The sequence below is a fragment of the Bombyx mandarina genome, chromosome 06 (genome assembly GCF_030267445.1).
Source record: "Bombyx mandarina strain Sakado chromosome 06, ASM3026744v2".
Classification (NCBI taxonomy): Eukaryota; Metazoa; Arthropoda; class Insecta; order Lepidoptera; family Bombycidae; genus Bombyx; species Bombyx mandarina.
The window spans coordinates 1,874,831-1,893,375 of NC_143213.1; the positions used below are offsets into that span (position 1 = coordinate 1,874,831).

The 18,545-nt window shown below is 41.2% G+C and overlaps 1 protein-coding gene across 6 annotated transcripts in view; it reads left to right on the forward strand.

Annotated features, from left to right (window-relative positions):
- LOC114240012 (uncharacterized) overlaps nt 1-18,545 on the forward strand; it is an 80,492-nt gene that overhangs the window by 57,454 nt on the left and 4,493 nt on the right. For 4 of the 6 annotated variants that reach the window (XM_089727993.1, XM_089727994.1, XM_089727992.1 and 1 more), the window contains exons 2-13: nt 3,520-3,871; nt 7,003-8,409; nt 9,216-11,169; nt 12,381-12,585; nt 13,183-13,292; nt 13,754-13,893; nt 14,480-14,580; nt 15,343-15,398; nt 16,455-16,684; nt 17,156-17,221; nt 17,928-18,007; nt 18,128-18,210. In XM_089727993.1, the coding sequence (XP_089584119.1) occupies nt 3,569-3,871; nt 7,003-8,409; nt 9,216-11,169; nt 12,381-12,585; nt 13,183-13,292; nt 13,754-13,893; nt 14,480-14,580; nt 15,343-15,398; nt 16,455-16,684; nt 17,156-17,221; nt 17,928-18,007; nt 18,128-18,210 (4,735 nt within the window). In that variant the 5' untranslated portion in view covers nt 3,520-3,568. The remainder of the gene's footprint in view (nt 1-3,519; nt 3,872-7,002; nt 8,410-9,215; nt 11,170-12,380; nt 12,586-13,182; nt 13,293-13,753; nt 13,894-14,479; nt 14,581-15,342; nt 15,399-16,454; nt 16,685-17,155; nt 17,222-17,927; nt 18,008-18,127; nt 18,211-18,545) is intronic. The other 2 variants (XM_089727996.1, XM_089727997.1) reach the window with 1 other exon arrangement.

Here is an 18,545-nt window from a genome sequence, read left to right on the forward strand (position 1 = left end):
TCGCAGAATCTACCACCCGATCGGAAACGCGACCCACTGAAAAGATCCGGCGAGAAACTCAATGGGCTGTGTCTGTGGGTTAATTTACTCGTCGAGTCCTTCATCGCAAGCGACGGGTTCGAGGAGAACGATGACCGGATTGTGTGGTAGAAGCGCAATTAGACATTAAACAAATATATTAACTTGAAATGTCTTTATCCAACCTTTTTCAAGGTTAAATCGAGGTGCTTTCGATCTAAAAATATGAACTCACAAGTGCCCTTACTATTAATAAGAGTATAAGAGCGTAGGGCCATCGAGATATCGTCAAAGCGAGTCGACGAAGTCGGTCGAGAGCTCCTCAAATAACTTCCAACCGGCTAGCTCAGTTTCTCTTGCGTCCGATTTTACCAAATATGTACAATATTTCGTTGCGCTAATTAAAAACTAAAACTTAAATTTTAATGTAGTATAACAATGAGGATCTCATTCCACCTTGCGGGGGCCAATCCACGCTACCTCTTTACTAGCTTTATGATCTATTTGTAATATGAAGGATGCATCGTAAAATGCGTTTGTAGCTTTGTATGGATTAATAAACTTGATCACGAACCTCTGTGCATACGCTCGACCTGATTGAGCGATGCGGAATTCATGATGATGTTGAAAAATTGTTTCCTCAAAGGTAACGATAACCACAGTAAAACAAATCTCTAAATTTTAAACGAAGGATCCCAAACGAACAGGCGGCATACAGAAGCGCGAAGTTAGAACTTAGATAATTGTAATAAGTACAATCGACGTTTCTAATTTCATTGATTATAACTCGAATATTGATTTGAAATACATTGCGGGTTCACGATTTGTGAGATTGTTAAGATGAAATTTGATAGGATCATATTTTACAATTATTATTGCCTGCTGAGGTTACTTACGGCACTGTCCTACTTTTAGCTTCGGGAGCGATTGAAATACAACTCTATTTATATCAATCGCGAGACATTTGTTGTAAAACACAAGGAATTTGTTTATCATTTGGTTGGTTCTCATGGATACCAAATTTAAAAGGGATTTTGTTTCCCCACATCTCATGAATATATGTATTTTCGTTGAACATTCTCAGAGATACGATAGTGTGTCAATGTAATGACTTATGGGGGAAAAAGAAACGTTATGTCTTATTTTTGTCTTCTTGCATTAAGCAGGACCCTGGTGAAATGTCCATGTGATCATGATGTTTTGTTTATAAGTTTATTACATAACTATCGTCACACCGTATCTTCTAATGAATCCTGTCAGATTAATATCACGTAATACTTCGATAGACTATACAACTCAATAAATAAAAACCTTTTTACTGAGTATTTTAACTATCATATAATTTCCCTACGTTTAATTTTTAACCATTCAAATCAACCTTGAATCTCTACCAACGTAAACAAGCTATTTTCAAATGAAATTTACGATCGTTGTTGTATTTCTAAACTGTACGTGAATCGGATGTGGATCTTATGGCATCTGCCATCTGTTTAACGCGTGCTTCGAGTTCACTGATTATGTTAACTTTAGCAGCGGTTCAACCATGCCCCTGACATTGTTGATGTCCACGTATGCTGGTAAACCTCCTAAGGCACGTAGGTACTATCGGTCGTGGTTGAAGTCAAAATTTAACAAAACTTAGATTCAAGTTTGATTCATACTTTCAAATTCTTTCGTAATACCAATACAAACACAATTTATCTAAACTGAGATGAGGTTTTGATGATTGCGTTCCATTCATTCTTTTCGATCTTTATCACGCTTACAACTTAGGCGTTTACGTGGAGAGTAATTAAATTTGTTAATTATTTTAACGTAAACATGAAGAGTCCGTTATAGAATACATATTTTGAAGTCGTCGTGGCCTAAAGGATAAGACCTCCGGTGCATTCGTATCTAGCGATGCACCGGTGTTCGAATCCCGCAGGCGGGTACCAATTTTCTAATGAAATACGTACTTCACAAACGTTCACGAATGACGTCCACGGTGAAGGAATAACATCATGTAGTAAAAATCAAATCTGCAAATTATAATTTGCGTAATTACTGGTGGTAGGACCTCCTGTGAATCCGAGTTTGTCACAAGTAAACAAGAACGTTTACGTGTATGTCCGTTGTTGATCGCTGTGACCTTAACATCTCCGTATCCTCTCATCACTAGCGGTCCACGTATATGGGCTTCGTGCTTGTCGAAAATGGCGTCACGAGTCATGATATTGATAGGAGATTGGAGCTGTCCGCCCCTGCATAAACCTGGCCATTGCGTTTGATCTAAAGAAAAAAAAGAAGTAGAATTACTGGTGATAGGATCTCTTGTGAGTCCGCGCGGGTAGATACCACCGCCCCGCCTATTTCTGCCGTGATTCTGCGTTTCGGTTTGAAGGGTGGGGCAGCCGTTGTAACTATACTGAGATCTTAGAACTTATATCTCAAGGTGGGTGGCGCATTTACGTTGTAGATGTCTATGGGCTCTAGTAACCACTGAAAACCAGATGGGCTGTGAGCTCGCCCACACATCTAAGCTATAAAAAAAATTGAGGAGTGAAAAGCTATGCGGCTTAAGCGACGTTTTTGCAATTTTACAGAAGATTCATTTAAATTTTGAAATACAGAAAAATATAACAAAAAAATTCGTTCAGCTATTTGAACGTGGTAAACTTCATTGCAGTTCAATTAAAAACGTAAAATTTTTGATACGAATACCAAATAAAACCGACCTTTAATTACAAAGATAAATGTCGCGTATCAAGCGAAATGGCTCTAAAAGCAAATAGCCTTTCGACCCACTTTCACCCCTCGACCTGTGAATTTTGTCAGAATACCTGCGACACAATATTTCTTGAAATGGACATACAAATTCGTAATGTTTAAAAAGTATAAAACAGAAAGAAACCGTATGTATGGGCACAAGTGCATAGATTTATTTACTAAGTGTGACACAAAACAACAATTCTTGATCTTGAACGACCAATTTGAAAATAAATTACTTTAACTGCCGCTACTGTGGCCTACTAATACTATTGTCATCCACTACTACTACCACTGTTAAACTTGGATATAGTTTAACACGAAAAGAGAGTTCAACTATGATTGAAATTACGATTTGATTTTTTTTATCTATACTCTAAACTAATATATAAATTTACAGTGGTTTTTACGGATGTTCTGTTATAACTACTGAACCGTGCATCCGATTGACTTGAAACTTGGTATCCGTAGACCATCTCATCTTGGCAACGTACCAAACAAAACTATCTTCCAACTAAAATAATAAAACAGAAACATCGTTTCTACTAAGATCCCTCTTTCAATAAAATTTAACATCAGTTATTATTGAACTATAGTCCATATCTAGGCCAAAAACACGCACGCACTAGATCTTCAAATATCGATAGAATTTATTGCCCAACACTAGTTTGCTATATGCCAGACGCTATTCAATACATCTAGATAAATAGATACATACTGACGCAACAGCTCTTACCGAAACACTATTCCCAGGAGCTCCTCGAAAGAAATGAAATAAATAGGAATATAACAAAGTGCAAAAATGAGTTCCCGCGATTACTATAGATCGTACAAAAGCGATACAGATCGCTCCAAAACATCGACAAGGGACAGCCACGATAATGATTTCTTGGATAACGTAACGGAATTCAACGCGAATCAGTTCAAATTATACGATGATTTCACGACCGATCTGCGTATTAGTTTTAATCCGTTGCGACAAAACTACGTTGAGGTGACGACAAGTGACGTGACACGAAGAAGAACAACGGATCCCAATGATTCCGGAGTGGATATGGAGAACGGGAATCCACTCGATGATCTAACTTCTAAAGATAGCGATTTGGTAAGTTTTCTGTGAATAAAAACGGACTATTTGGTACATTTGCTTTTGTATAAAAACTTAGAAAAAAATAGTCAAATTTCACTAGATCTGTCATTTCTTTACTCTTTATGTATTGTCTAAATGTTCACGGTATAATGTGGTTTTTTTTTTTATGAAAGAAGTTACGGCATAATGTGTGTATGTTCATTTAACTGTATCTACCTAAATGACTTTTCTTAAATCTAATATATTGTCAAATCATAAGTTTCAATCCTCTGCTTTTATTCGTAAAATACTTCAACGTCTGTAACTGTCTCTATACCATTAAGTAGGCAAATGCAGTTTACAACGCTAAAACAAATCAATAACTTTTTGGGGGTCTTTCAGATTAAGAGTGCTCCAAATAAACAATAAATGGGACGCACATGTACCGTGGATTTTGGTATTATTTATTTGCTCCGGTAAGCAGATAGCGAATTCGTTCGTATGAGCGAACTGTCAAACGTAAACAATCCACTTGACCCGACACCCGTTTCTAAAGCAGACATTGCAAATTTCCGACCGGAACCAATAGTGCATGTCGCTTCCACTCGACGTCCATTGTAACGGGAGGATACCGGTGCTTCGCCATTGTGTGTTTGACGGGAACCTGCCCGGCGTCTCGTATTGTGCAGATGACCTTCTTACGAGTGTTGAATGTCGAAAGGACATTGGAAATTTATCGTATTATTGGAATTTGTTATTAAACCTTTTAGCTTTTTTTCCTACCTATGCTGATAGCCTTGAGAGGCTATATCAGCTTCACCCTAGCGTGTAGGTGAGCTCACGGGGCTCAAACCGGAGTGGTGCTAACACTGGCCCTAACAAGAGCCGTGCTTCGCAGAATCTACCACCGGATCGGAAACGCGACCCACTGAGAAGATCCGGCGAGAAACTCAGTGAGCTGTGTCTGTGGGCCTTTTTAGCGCTCATCTGCTTTTCATATATTTTGCAAAAATTGCTAAAGGATTTTTGAAAATAACTTAAAAAAAAACAATGCTAAATTCACAGCAAAATCATTTTAAATGGTTATTTACAAATGTTATTAGCTTATTAAAAATGACGCGTCGTATAGGTCGATGCCTTATACCTATAATCAAACTAAGCATTCCGTCGATATTCCGACACTCCTCACTTTAAACGCAGTGACTCGATTTATCGATAGTTCGCGCTCTAAGGGTTAATCTTAACTAAATCATTTTAATTGTGTACGACGCGTTCAGCGTTCGCTTTCCATTCCACTGACAATCACAACACATTACGATAACAGCAATAGAAATTCTCCGATGCTATTTGTAATTTGCATTAAAATGTATATGTTCTGTATATTTTGCAAAAACAGTATGAACAATGGTTTGCGAATCCAATAGAACTATTTAGGTCACAGTTTACAGTGCAATAATAAATCTTAATACTGCGTTCCGTGCCTAATGGCCACTCCAAACTGACCTCATTCACTCTTAGTCTGACTATATGTACACCAGTATCAGATTTCCGTGAATAATGAGGTAATTTGAGGCGGCATGTCCAGGATTTCTTTTAAAAGTTCAGGCCAAAACCTTAGAGCACCACATGTAAATATCGACCGATATTAGGTACACTATTATTAAATATCGGATTGTTCAATTTATGTTTATATGAGACTTTTTGGTACACCCTTACTTCCTGAACCGCTGTGCTCACCCACCATGCATGTCCTGAGAAGGTTTTGCTGCCTATCACCCGACTCTGGAATAAATACATCTATCTCCACATTCACTCTACCACAATCAATTGTTCTGTTCTAAAAGGAGTTTGAAAAGAATCTTTAGCGACCTAATTATGTTACTGGTATTCCTGATTTTTATTAGCGACGGTGATCACTTACCGTCCCCTATTCGTCTGCGTTCGAGGGCATTAATATGCATTATTTCCATCAAAAACGTTTATTTTAAAACTTATCGTCCCCTATTTGTCTGCATTCGAGGGCATTAATATGCACTATTCCGATCAAAAGCATTTATTTTAATGCACTATTCCCATCAAAAATATTTATTTTAAAACTTACCGTCCCCTATTTATTCGTTCTGTGTTTGAGGGCCAAATATGTATTAAATACCATCTAATACATTTATTTTAAATCTTTAAATAGCTACGTACTCAACATCGTATTTGGAGACTAATGAAGACTTAAGTTAAATGGGTAATGAGTATTTTCGAAGTAGACTCTTCACAAAAAAAACTCACATTAACGGAAGTTATTATCAAGTCCAGTGAGCGGTCTTATCGCTTAAAGTTCATCATCATCAAGACAACAATTAATCAAAAGTGCAGTAGACAGAGAAAGTTTTCCTTTAGAAAAAATTACATCTAAATAAACTCAAAGCTTCGGGTCGCTTCCTGATAGGTGCCAGTATATTCAAGAGCTTAATTAATGTACTGACAGCGTTATGGGATAGTCATTGTTGTCTTTAATTGTTAATAGTTCGTTCGTCTACATTCATCTGCCATGGTAAACCATTAACATAACCAATAAACAACACAGCCATTAGACATGACTCACGCTACCATATATGACGTAACATGCGTAATATATTTAGCCGTCACTCACTTCCCTCGGTAACATCAGTAATTTAATTCATATAACAGCTTTTAAGAGACGGCCACATTCTAGAGGTGTAATGAACCGGAATACTCTTTGTTTTATTTCGTAAAACTTTCTCGCTGCGGTTTTGTGATTTTCTACAAAATTATGATTCATATTTCCGTTAGTTTCAAGATTCTTTTGTATTCCGTGACTGTGAAAGGTATGCAGATCTATTTGTTACTGTACAAAACTGTCGAAAAATCAATATCGGATGCAAGATTTCTCCTCAAGGTCGCCCGATATCATATGTCGTCGCCCGGCAACCGATGTTTTAAAAAGCTTGCGTAAATACGACGAGTTACGGCTTTTAAGCTTCATCGGTTGGTATAATATAGATGACCTTGGCCGGATTATCAACGTTGTATACAGTTCGACCTTTCGTATTAAGCTGTTTACCCTCACTAGTCAAAAGGGCCTTAACCTTATTCGCAAGCTTGTTTAATTCCCAAAAATTCTTAATAATATAGTTTCCTTTACATTGTTTCAGTTGGAGAACGAAGTAATGGTAGACCCGTGGAGCAGTATGGACTCTTCGAATTCACCGTTAACTGACTCCGGCCCATCGGCAAGTGAAGACTGCACCCCTTCCACCTCCAGCGAACCTTCTCGCGGCCGGCTAAGTGCCTCCTCCCCTATCTCGCCTGATACGCGCCGCTTGCCCGACCCTAAAGGCACCAACCCTAAAATATCTAAACCCCCATTCAAAGCAGCTGACAAGGCGCGGTCACGAGACCTAACCCTAGAACTAGAGACCCTGGAACATGATACTCACAGGCGCCGACCGCATTTTCTTGACGAAGACTATCAGCCGCCCTCCAAATCAAACATAGAATGTCGCATACCCAAACCACATTTCTTAGACCATTCGCCATCCCCAGATGAATTTGACGAACGTAGCGATATAACCAATCCGAATTTTCTGGATGACGATGTCGATGGCGATGACAGTCATCCGCAAAAGAAGGCCGGAGCTCTGCCCAAGAAACCGCAAAAATTAACCACTAGTTATTCGGCCCACGAAGATCGACATCGAACTAGTTACAGAAGTACGTTGCAATATAGATTAGAAACTGCAGCACGGTCAAGCGAACGAGATAAAAGGGCTTCCCAACTTTATAGAGGAACTTGGCCGGGGGAGCGAGACGTGTGGACTGGTCACGATTCGTCTAGCATTCGTAGTTTTTCTAGCAACGGATCCACAGACGGACCGAGAACTTCTTCTAGTTTAGAAAACAAAATGGAATGTGTATGCTCATTGATTTCACTTTTAAGTCTATCTCCCGAAAACAATGCAGATCTCAGCGGCCCATTACTGGACATGAGTCGATCTGTCGAGAGCTGTATAGCTATGAGGCAAGCTGGATGCATTCCGTTATTGGTACAATTAATTCATTCAAAAGTATCGAGAGAGACAAGAGATCGCGCCGCGAAGGCCTTAAGGAACATAATACATACACAAACCGATGATAAGGCTGGTAGAAGAGAAGCAAGGGTGTGGAGATTATTAGAACAAGTTAGGGAATATTGTTATGTTTTAGAGGATGTAGTGGAAGCTAAAAAGGAAGGTAAGAAAGCTATTGAAGATGACGCAACGAAACATCCAAGTCAAAGCGTCGCTGCGTTGATGAAGCTGTCTTTTGATGAAGAGCACCGGCACGTTGTGTGTCAATTGGGTGGCCTGCAGGCTCTGGCTGCCCTGGTTAGTGGTGACCAAACGGCTCACGGTAGCAGAACTGATGATAACACCTGCCTCACGATGAGGAAATACGCCGGAATGACTTTGACCAATTTAACGTTCGGTGATGGGAACAACAAATCGTTGTTGTGTTCATTTAAAGACTTCATGTTGGCGCTGGTTGAACAACTGGAGTCGCCCAACGACGACATGCGACAGGTGATTTTCTTTAATAAATCATATCGTAATTCTGGAACATTCTGTGATACAATAACCGAATTAACGTGATTTAAAATCATTAAATATCCTGTCTCTAATTGTGACAGTTTTATATTAGTGTCGAAAATCATAATACGAGCTCACGGTGTTAAAATTGCCGGGGCTTATAGACGCCGGAGTTGACATTGCCGCCCATCTAGAGACACGAGGTGGAACTCTCCATTCCACTAGACAATCTTATAATTGATTTAAAGACAATGAGTAATTTGTAGAGGGTCGTAAAGCAAGCAACCCATTCTTAAAACTCAAGTTATAAACTAAAGGAAGAGAGGTAAATAAGGATATTATTCCAATACTCCAGACAGATAATGAGGTAGTAGATAGGTTTACAGCCGAACAGAATGATAAAGATCCTGTGACTTACCCGGAGTGTAGGCCAGTCTAAGTTTCCAAGGAAATCTAAAAGTCAAAATTGTGTACCGTTTTTTATTGCACATATGGGAAAAGCGAACTCCGGGCAACGTGATGCTGAGTAGTTATCGGAGTACATAGACATCACGCAGATCAAGACAGAGGTCGAAATCCCCAATTTATTCCATAATTGGCTACCCCACTTTTCAAATTGGATTGCAAGATATAAAAATTCGTTTAAATTCTATAGATTAAGGTATCCGCGGTAGATATTAGTAGCTTACAGGCTCGCTTTACCAGCAATTTCATTCCAACAAATCTAAAAAACCGGCAGTGGAAGATGAAATGAAAAAGTTGAGTGCAATGAATAACTTTATGTAATGTTCAATCAACAGGTAACAGCGGCTGTGCTCAGAAATCTGTCTTGGAGAGCCGACACAAACAGTAAGCAAGTTCTTAGAGAAGTAGGAGCCGTTAAAGGCCTGACGAAAGCGGCAATGACTTGTCAGAAGGAAGCTACTCTAAAATCTGTGTTGTCAGCGCTCTGGAATCTGACAGCTCATTGCTCCATGAACAAAGTAGCCTTGTGTTCTGTAGACGGAGCTCTCGGTTTCCTTGTAGACATGCTAAGTTACAATTCACCAACGAAAACGCTAGCTATCGTGGAGAACGCGGGAGGCATAATGAGGAATGTGTCTAGTCACATCGCCGTTCGGGAAGATTACAGGCAAATTCTCCGGGAGAGAAATTGTTTAAGTGTCTTGCTGCAGCACCTCAAATCTCCTAGTCTGACGGTGGTCAGTAACTCGTGTGGCACCTTGTGGAACTTGTCCGCCAGGTGTCCACAAGATCAACAGTTTCTTTGGGATCACGGAGCGGTTCCAATGCTCCGCAGTCTCATTCATTCGAAACATAAAATGATCGCGATGGGCTCAAGTGCTGCCCTCAAAAATTTACTCAACTCGAAGCCGGGAAAAACGCACATCATTTCTTTAGATACTACAGCTAGAACAATGAATTTACCGGCGTTACCCACGCTCGGAGCGAGAAAACAGAAAGCCTTAGAACAAGAATTAGACCAAAATTTAGCCGAAACGTGCGACAACATCGAACCAGCGACTTCTCCCTCCACCAGTAATCGAGAAGAAAAAAATCTTTTCACTGCAACAGAACGACAAATCGCAATGAATTTGGAAAGGCACAGAATGACCTCAAGCTCTCCGCTCATGGGAACGTTGACCTCACAGATATCTTTAAGTCACAGCGCACACTTGGCTAGTTACTTGAGCTGCAGCAACACATTGCTCAAAGGTGCATTGGTCACCCGTTCCACGTCAGGAAGTGCCAACAGCGTCAACAAATCGGACAGCAAAGATTCAGTGACGAGCACACATTCGGATTCTGTGTTCGAACGAGTTGCGAGAACCGGAAAAGTGCCGGTACCGACGCCGAGAACTAAAGATCTTATGAAGAGCGAAACTAGCGACGATCTATGTAAATCCTCAAAATCGTCAGCAAAAGAAAGCTTTATCCGTTACCCGTCTCAACCTCCCGTTCCGCCTCCGAGAAGTACGACTGAAATTAGACCCAACTACACAGAAACCGGTTTTGACGTCGACCAGGATTCTTGTGATCAACCCATAGATTTCAGTCGGAAATATTCGGAAACGAAGAACACTGAAGGCGAAATCGCGAAGCCAAAAGCGGAAACCAAGAAGTATACCAAGAAGGAGAACTCTAGCTTTGGGGACTACCAAGAGACTGATCTCGATCAACCCACAGACTATTCTTTGCGTTATGCTGAACATCAGTCAGAAACGGGCTCCGACATATCTGAGCCCCCTGGTCCCTCCGTCCACGAGGACACGATAAAACACTTCGCCACGGAAGGTACCCCATACGAAACCCCAGCCATATTCTCTACAGCAACGTCTATGTCAGATCTTAGAGTTATCGGTAAAGAGCTCAAGCTGAAAACGCCCCCGTGCGTCAAAGAGAACCTCGAAGCCATGACGCACTCTGATGAAAAAGACACATGCTCTATCGAGGATCCCCCTCGTCATGACAACGACAGAGCTGCTTCGACTCCCCAAACATCAGCACCTGAGCCTATTATTGAGAAACAAGAAGTCTTCGATACGAAATTCAGTTCAGGAATGATAAGTCCAGAGAAGCCGGTAAATTATTGTGACGAAGGCACTCCCGGGTACTTTTCAAGGGTCAGTTCCCTCAGCAGTCTTGGTGAGCCGACCGAGGAAGACAGCTTAGCGAAAAGAAACGCAATGGCGACCATCAACGTGGAGCCCAGTCCACCGGAACCCAACACAAGCAGTTCCGGCAACAAAGAAGGTAAAGAATCCTCCTACCAAAATGTAGCTGCTATTAAATTAGTTAATTATCTTGTAGTTGTACTTTAAATGGGCTTTTATATACACAACACATAGGACGTGAAGAGCTAGGATCCAATTTTAATATAATATATATTTACTTTGTTTTTATTGCTTAGATTAGTGAACGAACTTACGGCCCGTCTAGTGTTAAGTGGTTAGCGGAGCTCATAGATATCTATAACGTAAATACGCCACCCACCTTGAGATATAAGTTCTAGGGTCTCAAATTTAGTTACAACGGCTGCCCCACCCTTCAAATTGGAACGTATTACTGCTTCACGGCTGAAATAGGCACGGTGGTGGTACTTATCCGCGCGGACCCACAAGACGTCCTACCACCACTAATTAGGCAAACTATAATTTTACGGGTTACATTTTTATTAAACGATGTTATTCCTTCACCGTGAAAGTAGTTCGCGAACATTTGTTAAGTACGTATTTAATTAGAAAAATTGATTTGAACATCGACACGGTCGAATCGCTCGATATGTTTCTTTATGTATACGATTTTCATTACATACACATTTGTGAATACTTACTAATAACGTATTTACTTTAAAAGATTAGTACTTGCCTGTGATATTTGAAGCACGGTATTGTCGCATCCCCCCTATAGACAGAGCCCACTGAGTTCCTCGCCGGATCTTCTCAGTAGGTTCGCGTTTCCGATCCGGTGGTAGATTCAGCGAAGCACTGCTCTTGCTAGGATTCGTGTTAGCAACGTCCTTAGGTTAGAGCCCCGTGAGATCACCTACTCTGGCTGGCATAGCATCTCAAGGCTACCAGCTCAGGTAAATTTTTTTTACCTACCTAATCTGATAGCCTTGAGAGGCTATTTCAGCGTAACCTTAACTAGGAGGTGAGCTTACGAGGCTCAAACCTGACGACGTTGCTAACAGGAATCCTAGCAAGAGCCGTGCTTCGCGAAATCTACCACCGGATCGGAAACGCGACCCACTGAGAAGATCCAGCGAGAAACTCAGTGGGCTGTGTCTGTGGGTTAATTTGCTCGTCGAGTTCTTCGCAAGCGACGGGTTCGACAAGAACGATGACCGGTGCTTGAGGTACCTAAAAGCAGTGGATCGGGAGCATCCGAAATGACTAGCTCAGGAGTCGCATCGCTTGATACATCGGGCGTGTTATTACTGTACACATCGTAATACCCGTTAGGTTCGAAAGCGGTGACATTTGCAAGCGAGCCCGTAGCGATCGCCACCCAAGCGGCAACGTCGGGACAGACCTCGGTCCGGACCTCGTCGCCGCAGCAGCGGTTCGTCGAGGACACGCCCCTCATGTTCTCCAGGTCCAGCTCGTTGGGATCCCTACCCGAGTGCTCCCAGCAGGACGACCAGGGTTCCGTGGTCTCGGAAGTTAGGTGAGTTCGGGATCTATGTTATCTAAGAAATTTGTTTTTGAAGTGAAACTTCTTGAGGCACGTTGAGAGTAAAATTTAATTCGCGACAGATTCGTTACGGCTAGAGAGAAAGGATACAATTTAGAAAGAGCGAGGGTGTGAAAATAGACAGCGTTTCGCGAACCACTCGACCGTGGAGAGAGGGAAGAGCTAGGTCGTTTCTCTTATACACAGCATTCCCTATTACAAGAGAAATTTGATTTATGGATGAAGAATGAAGAAAATCACAATACACCGAAAAAGAAGTTTCACTTCTTTCACGTGCACCAAGTTGCACGCACACCATATTTTTTTGCCGGAATTTATAGCTTTCTGTTATACAGTTTGGTTGTAATGTCTTCAAGAAACGTGTAATTATTGTTTAACTATAGCCGAATTCATAGTTTGATAAATAATAATACCACTATCTTTTTTCTTTGTTATTATTTACTGTGCTGCGACACTGCGAGTCTTGCTGGAAGAACTATGATTTTTAGTTGTATTGGCTTATTAAAAAAATCCTAAACTATATGTTTTTGCAAGTAAATACCTCGTGATCTTAAAGCTTTTGGTGTACAGTCGACTGACATCGGGCTGCATCTCTCCGAGTGAGATCCCGGACTCGCCGGGCGGCAGCGCCCCCGCGTCCCCGCGCCGCCCCCCGCCCGCGCCCCCCTCGCCGCCGCAAGGTACGTCCGCCCTCATCATTGAAACTTTACTTTTTAATATCCACCAATTTAATTTTATAACCAACTAGCCTTTGCCCGCGACTCCGTCCGCGTGGAATAGTTACTTTGGCATAACGCTAAATTTCACTCACTCGCTCCCCTCTAACCCATATAGTCTTTCACGCAATCCATCCATTTCTTCTTAGATCTACCTTTTCATTTCGTCTCATCACATGTCCATACCATCCCAAACGCGCACTTCTCAGCTTCTCTGTCACAGGTGCCACTTTCAGACTTCCTCTAACATATTCATTCCGTATTCTATCCGTTCTCGTTACTCCACACATCCATCGCAACATTCGCAACTCTGCTGCATGCAATCGCACAAATAACTATTGTCGAAATAAATACTATTTGGAAACTCATTACCACGGTCATCCGGGATCACAGAGAACTTTGTGTATCTGACGTGTCTGTCACAGAGGTGTCCGGGGCGGAGTGCGCGGGCTCGGTGTTTGAGGAGCGCGTGTCCCGGTTTGTGGTGGAACACACCCCGGCCCAGTTCTCCGCCAACACCAGCCTCAGCAGCCTGACCATCGACGACGAGGACAGGCACAACAAGGTACGTCCCGCTGTTGTAGCGTCAGAGCGCTTACTGCGAGTTTTTTAACGTTCTTGATAGCGTAAGAGTTAACTCTAATTTATTATGTATCTAACTTAAAACTGATTCACTAATCTATGTTATAGCTAACATACTAACTAAGTGGTACGACTCACCAGGTCTAACTAGCCTAGCCTATGTAACTCTAACGTCTGTGGGGAGAGCAAAGGCCACTACTCTTCGTTGCAGTCCTCCCCCCCGTGCCCCTTCCCCCAATTGTTACCCCCGCCCCCCTCCCGCAATTGTTATCCCCCGTCCCCCCGCCTTCCTCAATTGTTACCCCGGTCCCCTTCCCTCAATTGTTACATTGTTGACGCGCAACCTACCCGCAAATTAGAATATCGAAAGGCTTAAATACCCAACAATAGTATCCTCTCCTTTTTGTACTGGCTTCTGTCTCATATAACATGGTAGAGCTCCAGGTCGTATGGATGAACTCTACTATCTACCGTATCTACCGTGTTATAGGAGGGCTACCTGTATTCCTAAAGCTCGGCATTGCCTAATTGATTGGATTTGATCAAAATTGATTACGTCATTCCGGCAGCAATCGCTGAAGCTACTCTCGAGAAACGAAAAACTGGAGGATCAAAACTGTTCGGCGCTCGAGAATGATCCCGAAGACATGATACAGAAGAACGAAATTAGGTAAGCATACGTATATTATCATTGTCGGGTCCTGAGTCGTCGTGGCCTACAGGATAAGACGTCCGGTCCATTCGTGTTGAAGCGATGCACCGGTGTTCGAATATTGCAGGCGGGTACCAATTTTTCTAATGAAATACGTACTTAACAAATGTTCGCGATTGACTTCCACGGTGAAGCAAATAACATCGTGTAATAAAAAACAAACCCGCAAAATTATAATTTGCGTAATTACTGGTGGTAGGACCTCTTGGGAGTCCGCACGGGTAGGTACCACCAGCCTGCCTATTTCTACCGTAGCAGTAATCTAGCAGTAATGCATTTCTGTTTGAAGGGTGGGGCAGCCGTTGTAACTATACTTGAGACCTTAGAACTTATATCTCAAGGTGGGTGGCGCATTTACGTTGTAGATGTCTATGAGCTCCAGTATCCACTTAAAACTAGGTGGGCTGTGTGAGCTGGTCCACCCATCTAAGCAATAAAAAAAAAACCATCGTCGAATACTAAAAATGTATAAATACGTAAACTCAACTAGTCAGTCACATGTAACTCAGTCAGTGACATGTAAATTCTTGAGTGAGATATGCAGACAGCACTCCGCGGGAGGCAGCAACTTGACTGAGCCCGTGGCATTGCTGATGTCCATGGGCGACGGTAACCACTCACCAGGGGGGCTGAATGCATTGCCTAAAATGCCAATAAACATAAATATGTATATTATTATAATTTTTAATGTATTCACTGGAGGTTTTCTTTCCGTTTCAGAGATCAAATCAATCCTCTACCTACATCGATGAATACATCAAATTTATTAACGAAAGGTGAATAGAACTTTCTATGTAAAATTTTGGAAAATGTACTCGTTATTGCAAATGTGGCGCGAGAAATTATCGTAAATCGACCGAACGTGACCTTACCACGTGTGACGTCATTTGAGGCCAAAACAAAAGAACGAATACATTTTTGGGTTGTTTGATTCTGTTTAGTGATTTAAAATTTTAATTTCTTGATTTATTGTCGCATTAAGAGAATTAAGATCTCTAAAATAGCTTATAAGTTTTTAAATCGCATTGCCAGTCTTTCTGGGTTGCTGCTTGCAGATGTGGATACACATTCTGATGAAAAGGGTCAGAACGTTCCCTCCCAATTACCCCTTAAACTCTAATAAAGAGGTTTCTTCACTGCATTTGCTTGTTTTGTTAAAATTAAAAACGCCCTTACAATTGAAGACATGAGTGGATGAGGGGTATATGGTTCAATTTATTAATTTTGAGAAAATGGGCAAAACACTGTTGTTACTTGTACACTTTTCTTCGTACATATCTCCTTCATCACATGCAATTTCTGAAAATAGCCTTTAAATTTAGAGTTTCAAGGTCTAATATGGTTTATAGGCACATAACACCTTTATTCAATGTAAAAATTCAAAAAACTTAAAAAAATGTACTTAACCGCTTCATCCACTCATGTCTCCAATTATAATATTATATTTAAAGGGGACTTTTTGGCGGGAACGCGAGCAGTGAAGTTGTGTGATTTGTTTTATTTTGTCTATTTAGTGTTTCTTCAGGTTTAAATGTGTAATAATGGTGGTTTTTTAACTGTTTCATATCTGTGAAAGTGCACAAATGTGGGAAAATGAAACAAAGCCACTGGACATAACTTCTCGGGATCCTCCAAAAAGTCTACTGAAAAAATCTCAGTAAATGACCACCATTTTACGGAGATTATATTTCATCCCATATCATCTCATCTCATTTCATTTCACTCCTTAATATCATTTTTCATAAAAATAAGAATATAAATTAAAATAAGACATGACCTGAAGGTCTTAGTTACCAGGTCATAAAATTCAAAATATATATATATATTTAAAGGGAACCAAACCCCGGGCGAGGTCTGCAGGGTGTACTGCACCGAGGACACGCCCGCGATACTGTCGAAGGCCGGCAGCAACAGCAACCTGTCGGCGCTGTCCGTGGACTCCGCCCCCGCGCCCCCCGCCGCGCCCCCCGCCGCGCCCTCCGACGGACACACCTCGGACAGCTCCAACCTGAGCGACGCGGCCGACCTGCTCGAGGAGTGCATACAGAAGGGGATCGCCAAGGTGCGGCGCCCGCTGACGTCATACGTGTGCACACATACGTGCTGAACAGTCAATATTTGCTAAGTGGAGTTACTTAGAACTCACAGACAAATATAGATTATGAGATCAAATCGTAAATATTTGTAACAACTACTAGTCCCGCAGTAGTCGAGACTCCACTATAATTAATTGTAATTATAAGTTTGAACATTATTAAGATTCTATTGTCAAAGACTTAATAGACTTCTTTATTCACAGATTTCGCCAAGCAAATAATATTAAAGATAAACAATAGTAACCTATTCTCAATTTGACCACAGAATAAGCAATAACAAAAGTTTGACAATGAATATGGTTTATATGTGTGTGTCATTCGTTATTTAATAGTATTTACTAAAAATTTAAAAAAAAACCTGTCCGTTTCCACGAAATTTTTTAAACGTATGCACACGACTTTCAACCGTAAACGTGTTACACTCGTAATGTTTCCAGGTCGTCAAGAACAAAGGGCCTTCATCGGACGTGTCCTCCGGCCACCCCTACAGGGATGAAGTCTACGTGAGTTTGCTTATAGTTCAAATGTTGTCCCGCGCCAGAAGAGCGACGGTAACTGTTAACCCTCAAATGGTCCCCTCTCAAACCCCCTTCTGGCTAATCGAGTGCTGATACAAAATCTATAAAATCTATAATATGGTCTTTTTCTAGAACAAAATTAAAATACTTAAACCAAAATTGTATATACAGTAATCTACCCTATAACACGGTACTTAAGAGTATACGCGTTATAAGTAACGCGTTTTCACATTACGCGATCTCAATATCTCGTATAACACGGGTATTCCCCCATATAACGCGGAAGTTTCAAAATTTATATTTTTGTATAGACTGTGGAATTTGTAATGATTTGTACAGTTTATAATTAATTTTGTGTACATTTGCCCATGGTGTCAATCGTGTTGTTAAAAAATGAAATTAAATGTATTTAATAAATTTGTGTTCCTAATTTTTGAATTGTAAAAATATTGGGTACCTTATATAATATTTTATATGTATTATATTTTTATATAAAGCGTTATGTGAATTATACAAGCGCATTATCCGAGAATACTCCTGCAACGCGTTTCCTATAACGCGGAACCGATCTACCGTGTTATAGTGGTCATTCATTACTATATATATGTAAATAACTTTATATAATGAACATACCGTCTAACTCACAGCTTTTTGTTATGTTCTTAACCGACCTTTAATTTGTGTTTTCCAGAGGTCGCTTCCGGCCTGCCTGCGCTCCTCCACGGAGACCGTCAAGATGTCGCACGAGCTCGCCAGGAACGTGCGCGACAGGTTCGTGTTGCTGTGGTCCGTGGGCGCGGGGCGCGTGCCGCATCTCCAAAACTAATATTTTGATTATATTTATTTTTATTTTTGGAACGAAGTTCCTTATGGGACGGTTTTCTATTTCAGTCGCAGTCCGACACCCCCGCCCCCGCTGCCCCCCAAGGAGGGCAGGCTCGAGGCGCCCCCGCGACCCCCCACGCACGACGAGCGTGAGTATACCACTCTTCATCATTATTATTAATCTTAATAGTAATAGTGATTGGCTTTTTAACGTTTTTTTTTATAACGATGCCCAGGTTGGTATTTAAGCGCGTGACGTCATACATGTCAACGTCACTACCGCTATCATCAGGATGGTCGCTCATGCTTGGTGAAGTAGAAAAATAAACTTGTGTACATACAGTAGTTTCATTCCTCTTTTAAAATATTAAAGAAGTCCGATGTGTTATTTATAATAAGACAAAGGCCCGCACAAGTAATGTTTTGAGGAGAGGTCACTACAAGTCAGGTGTGAATAGTTGGAGTTATACGTTTATCTAAAGGT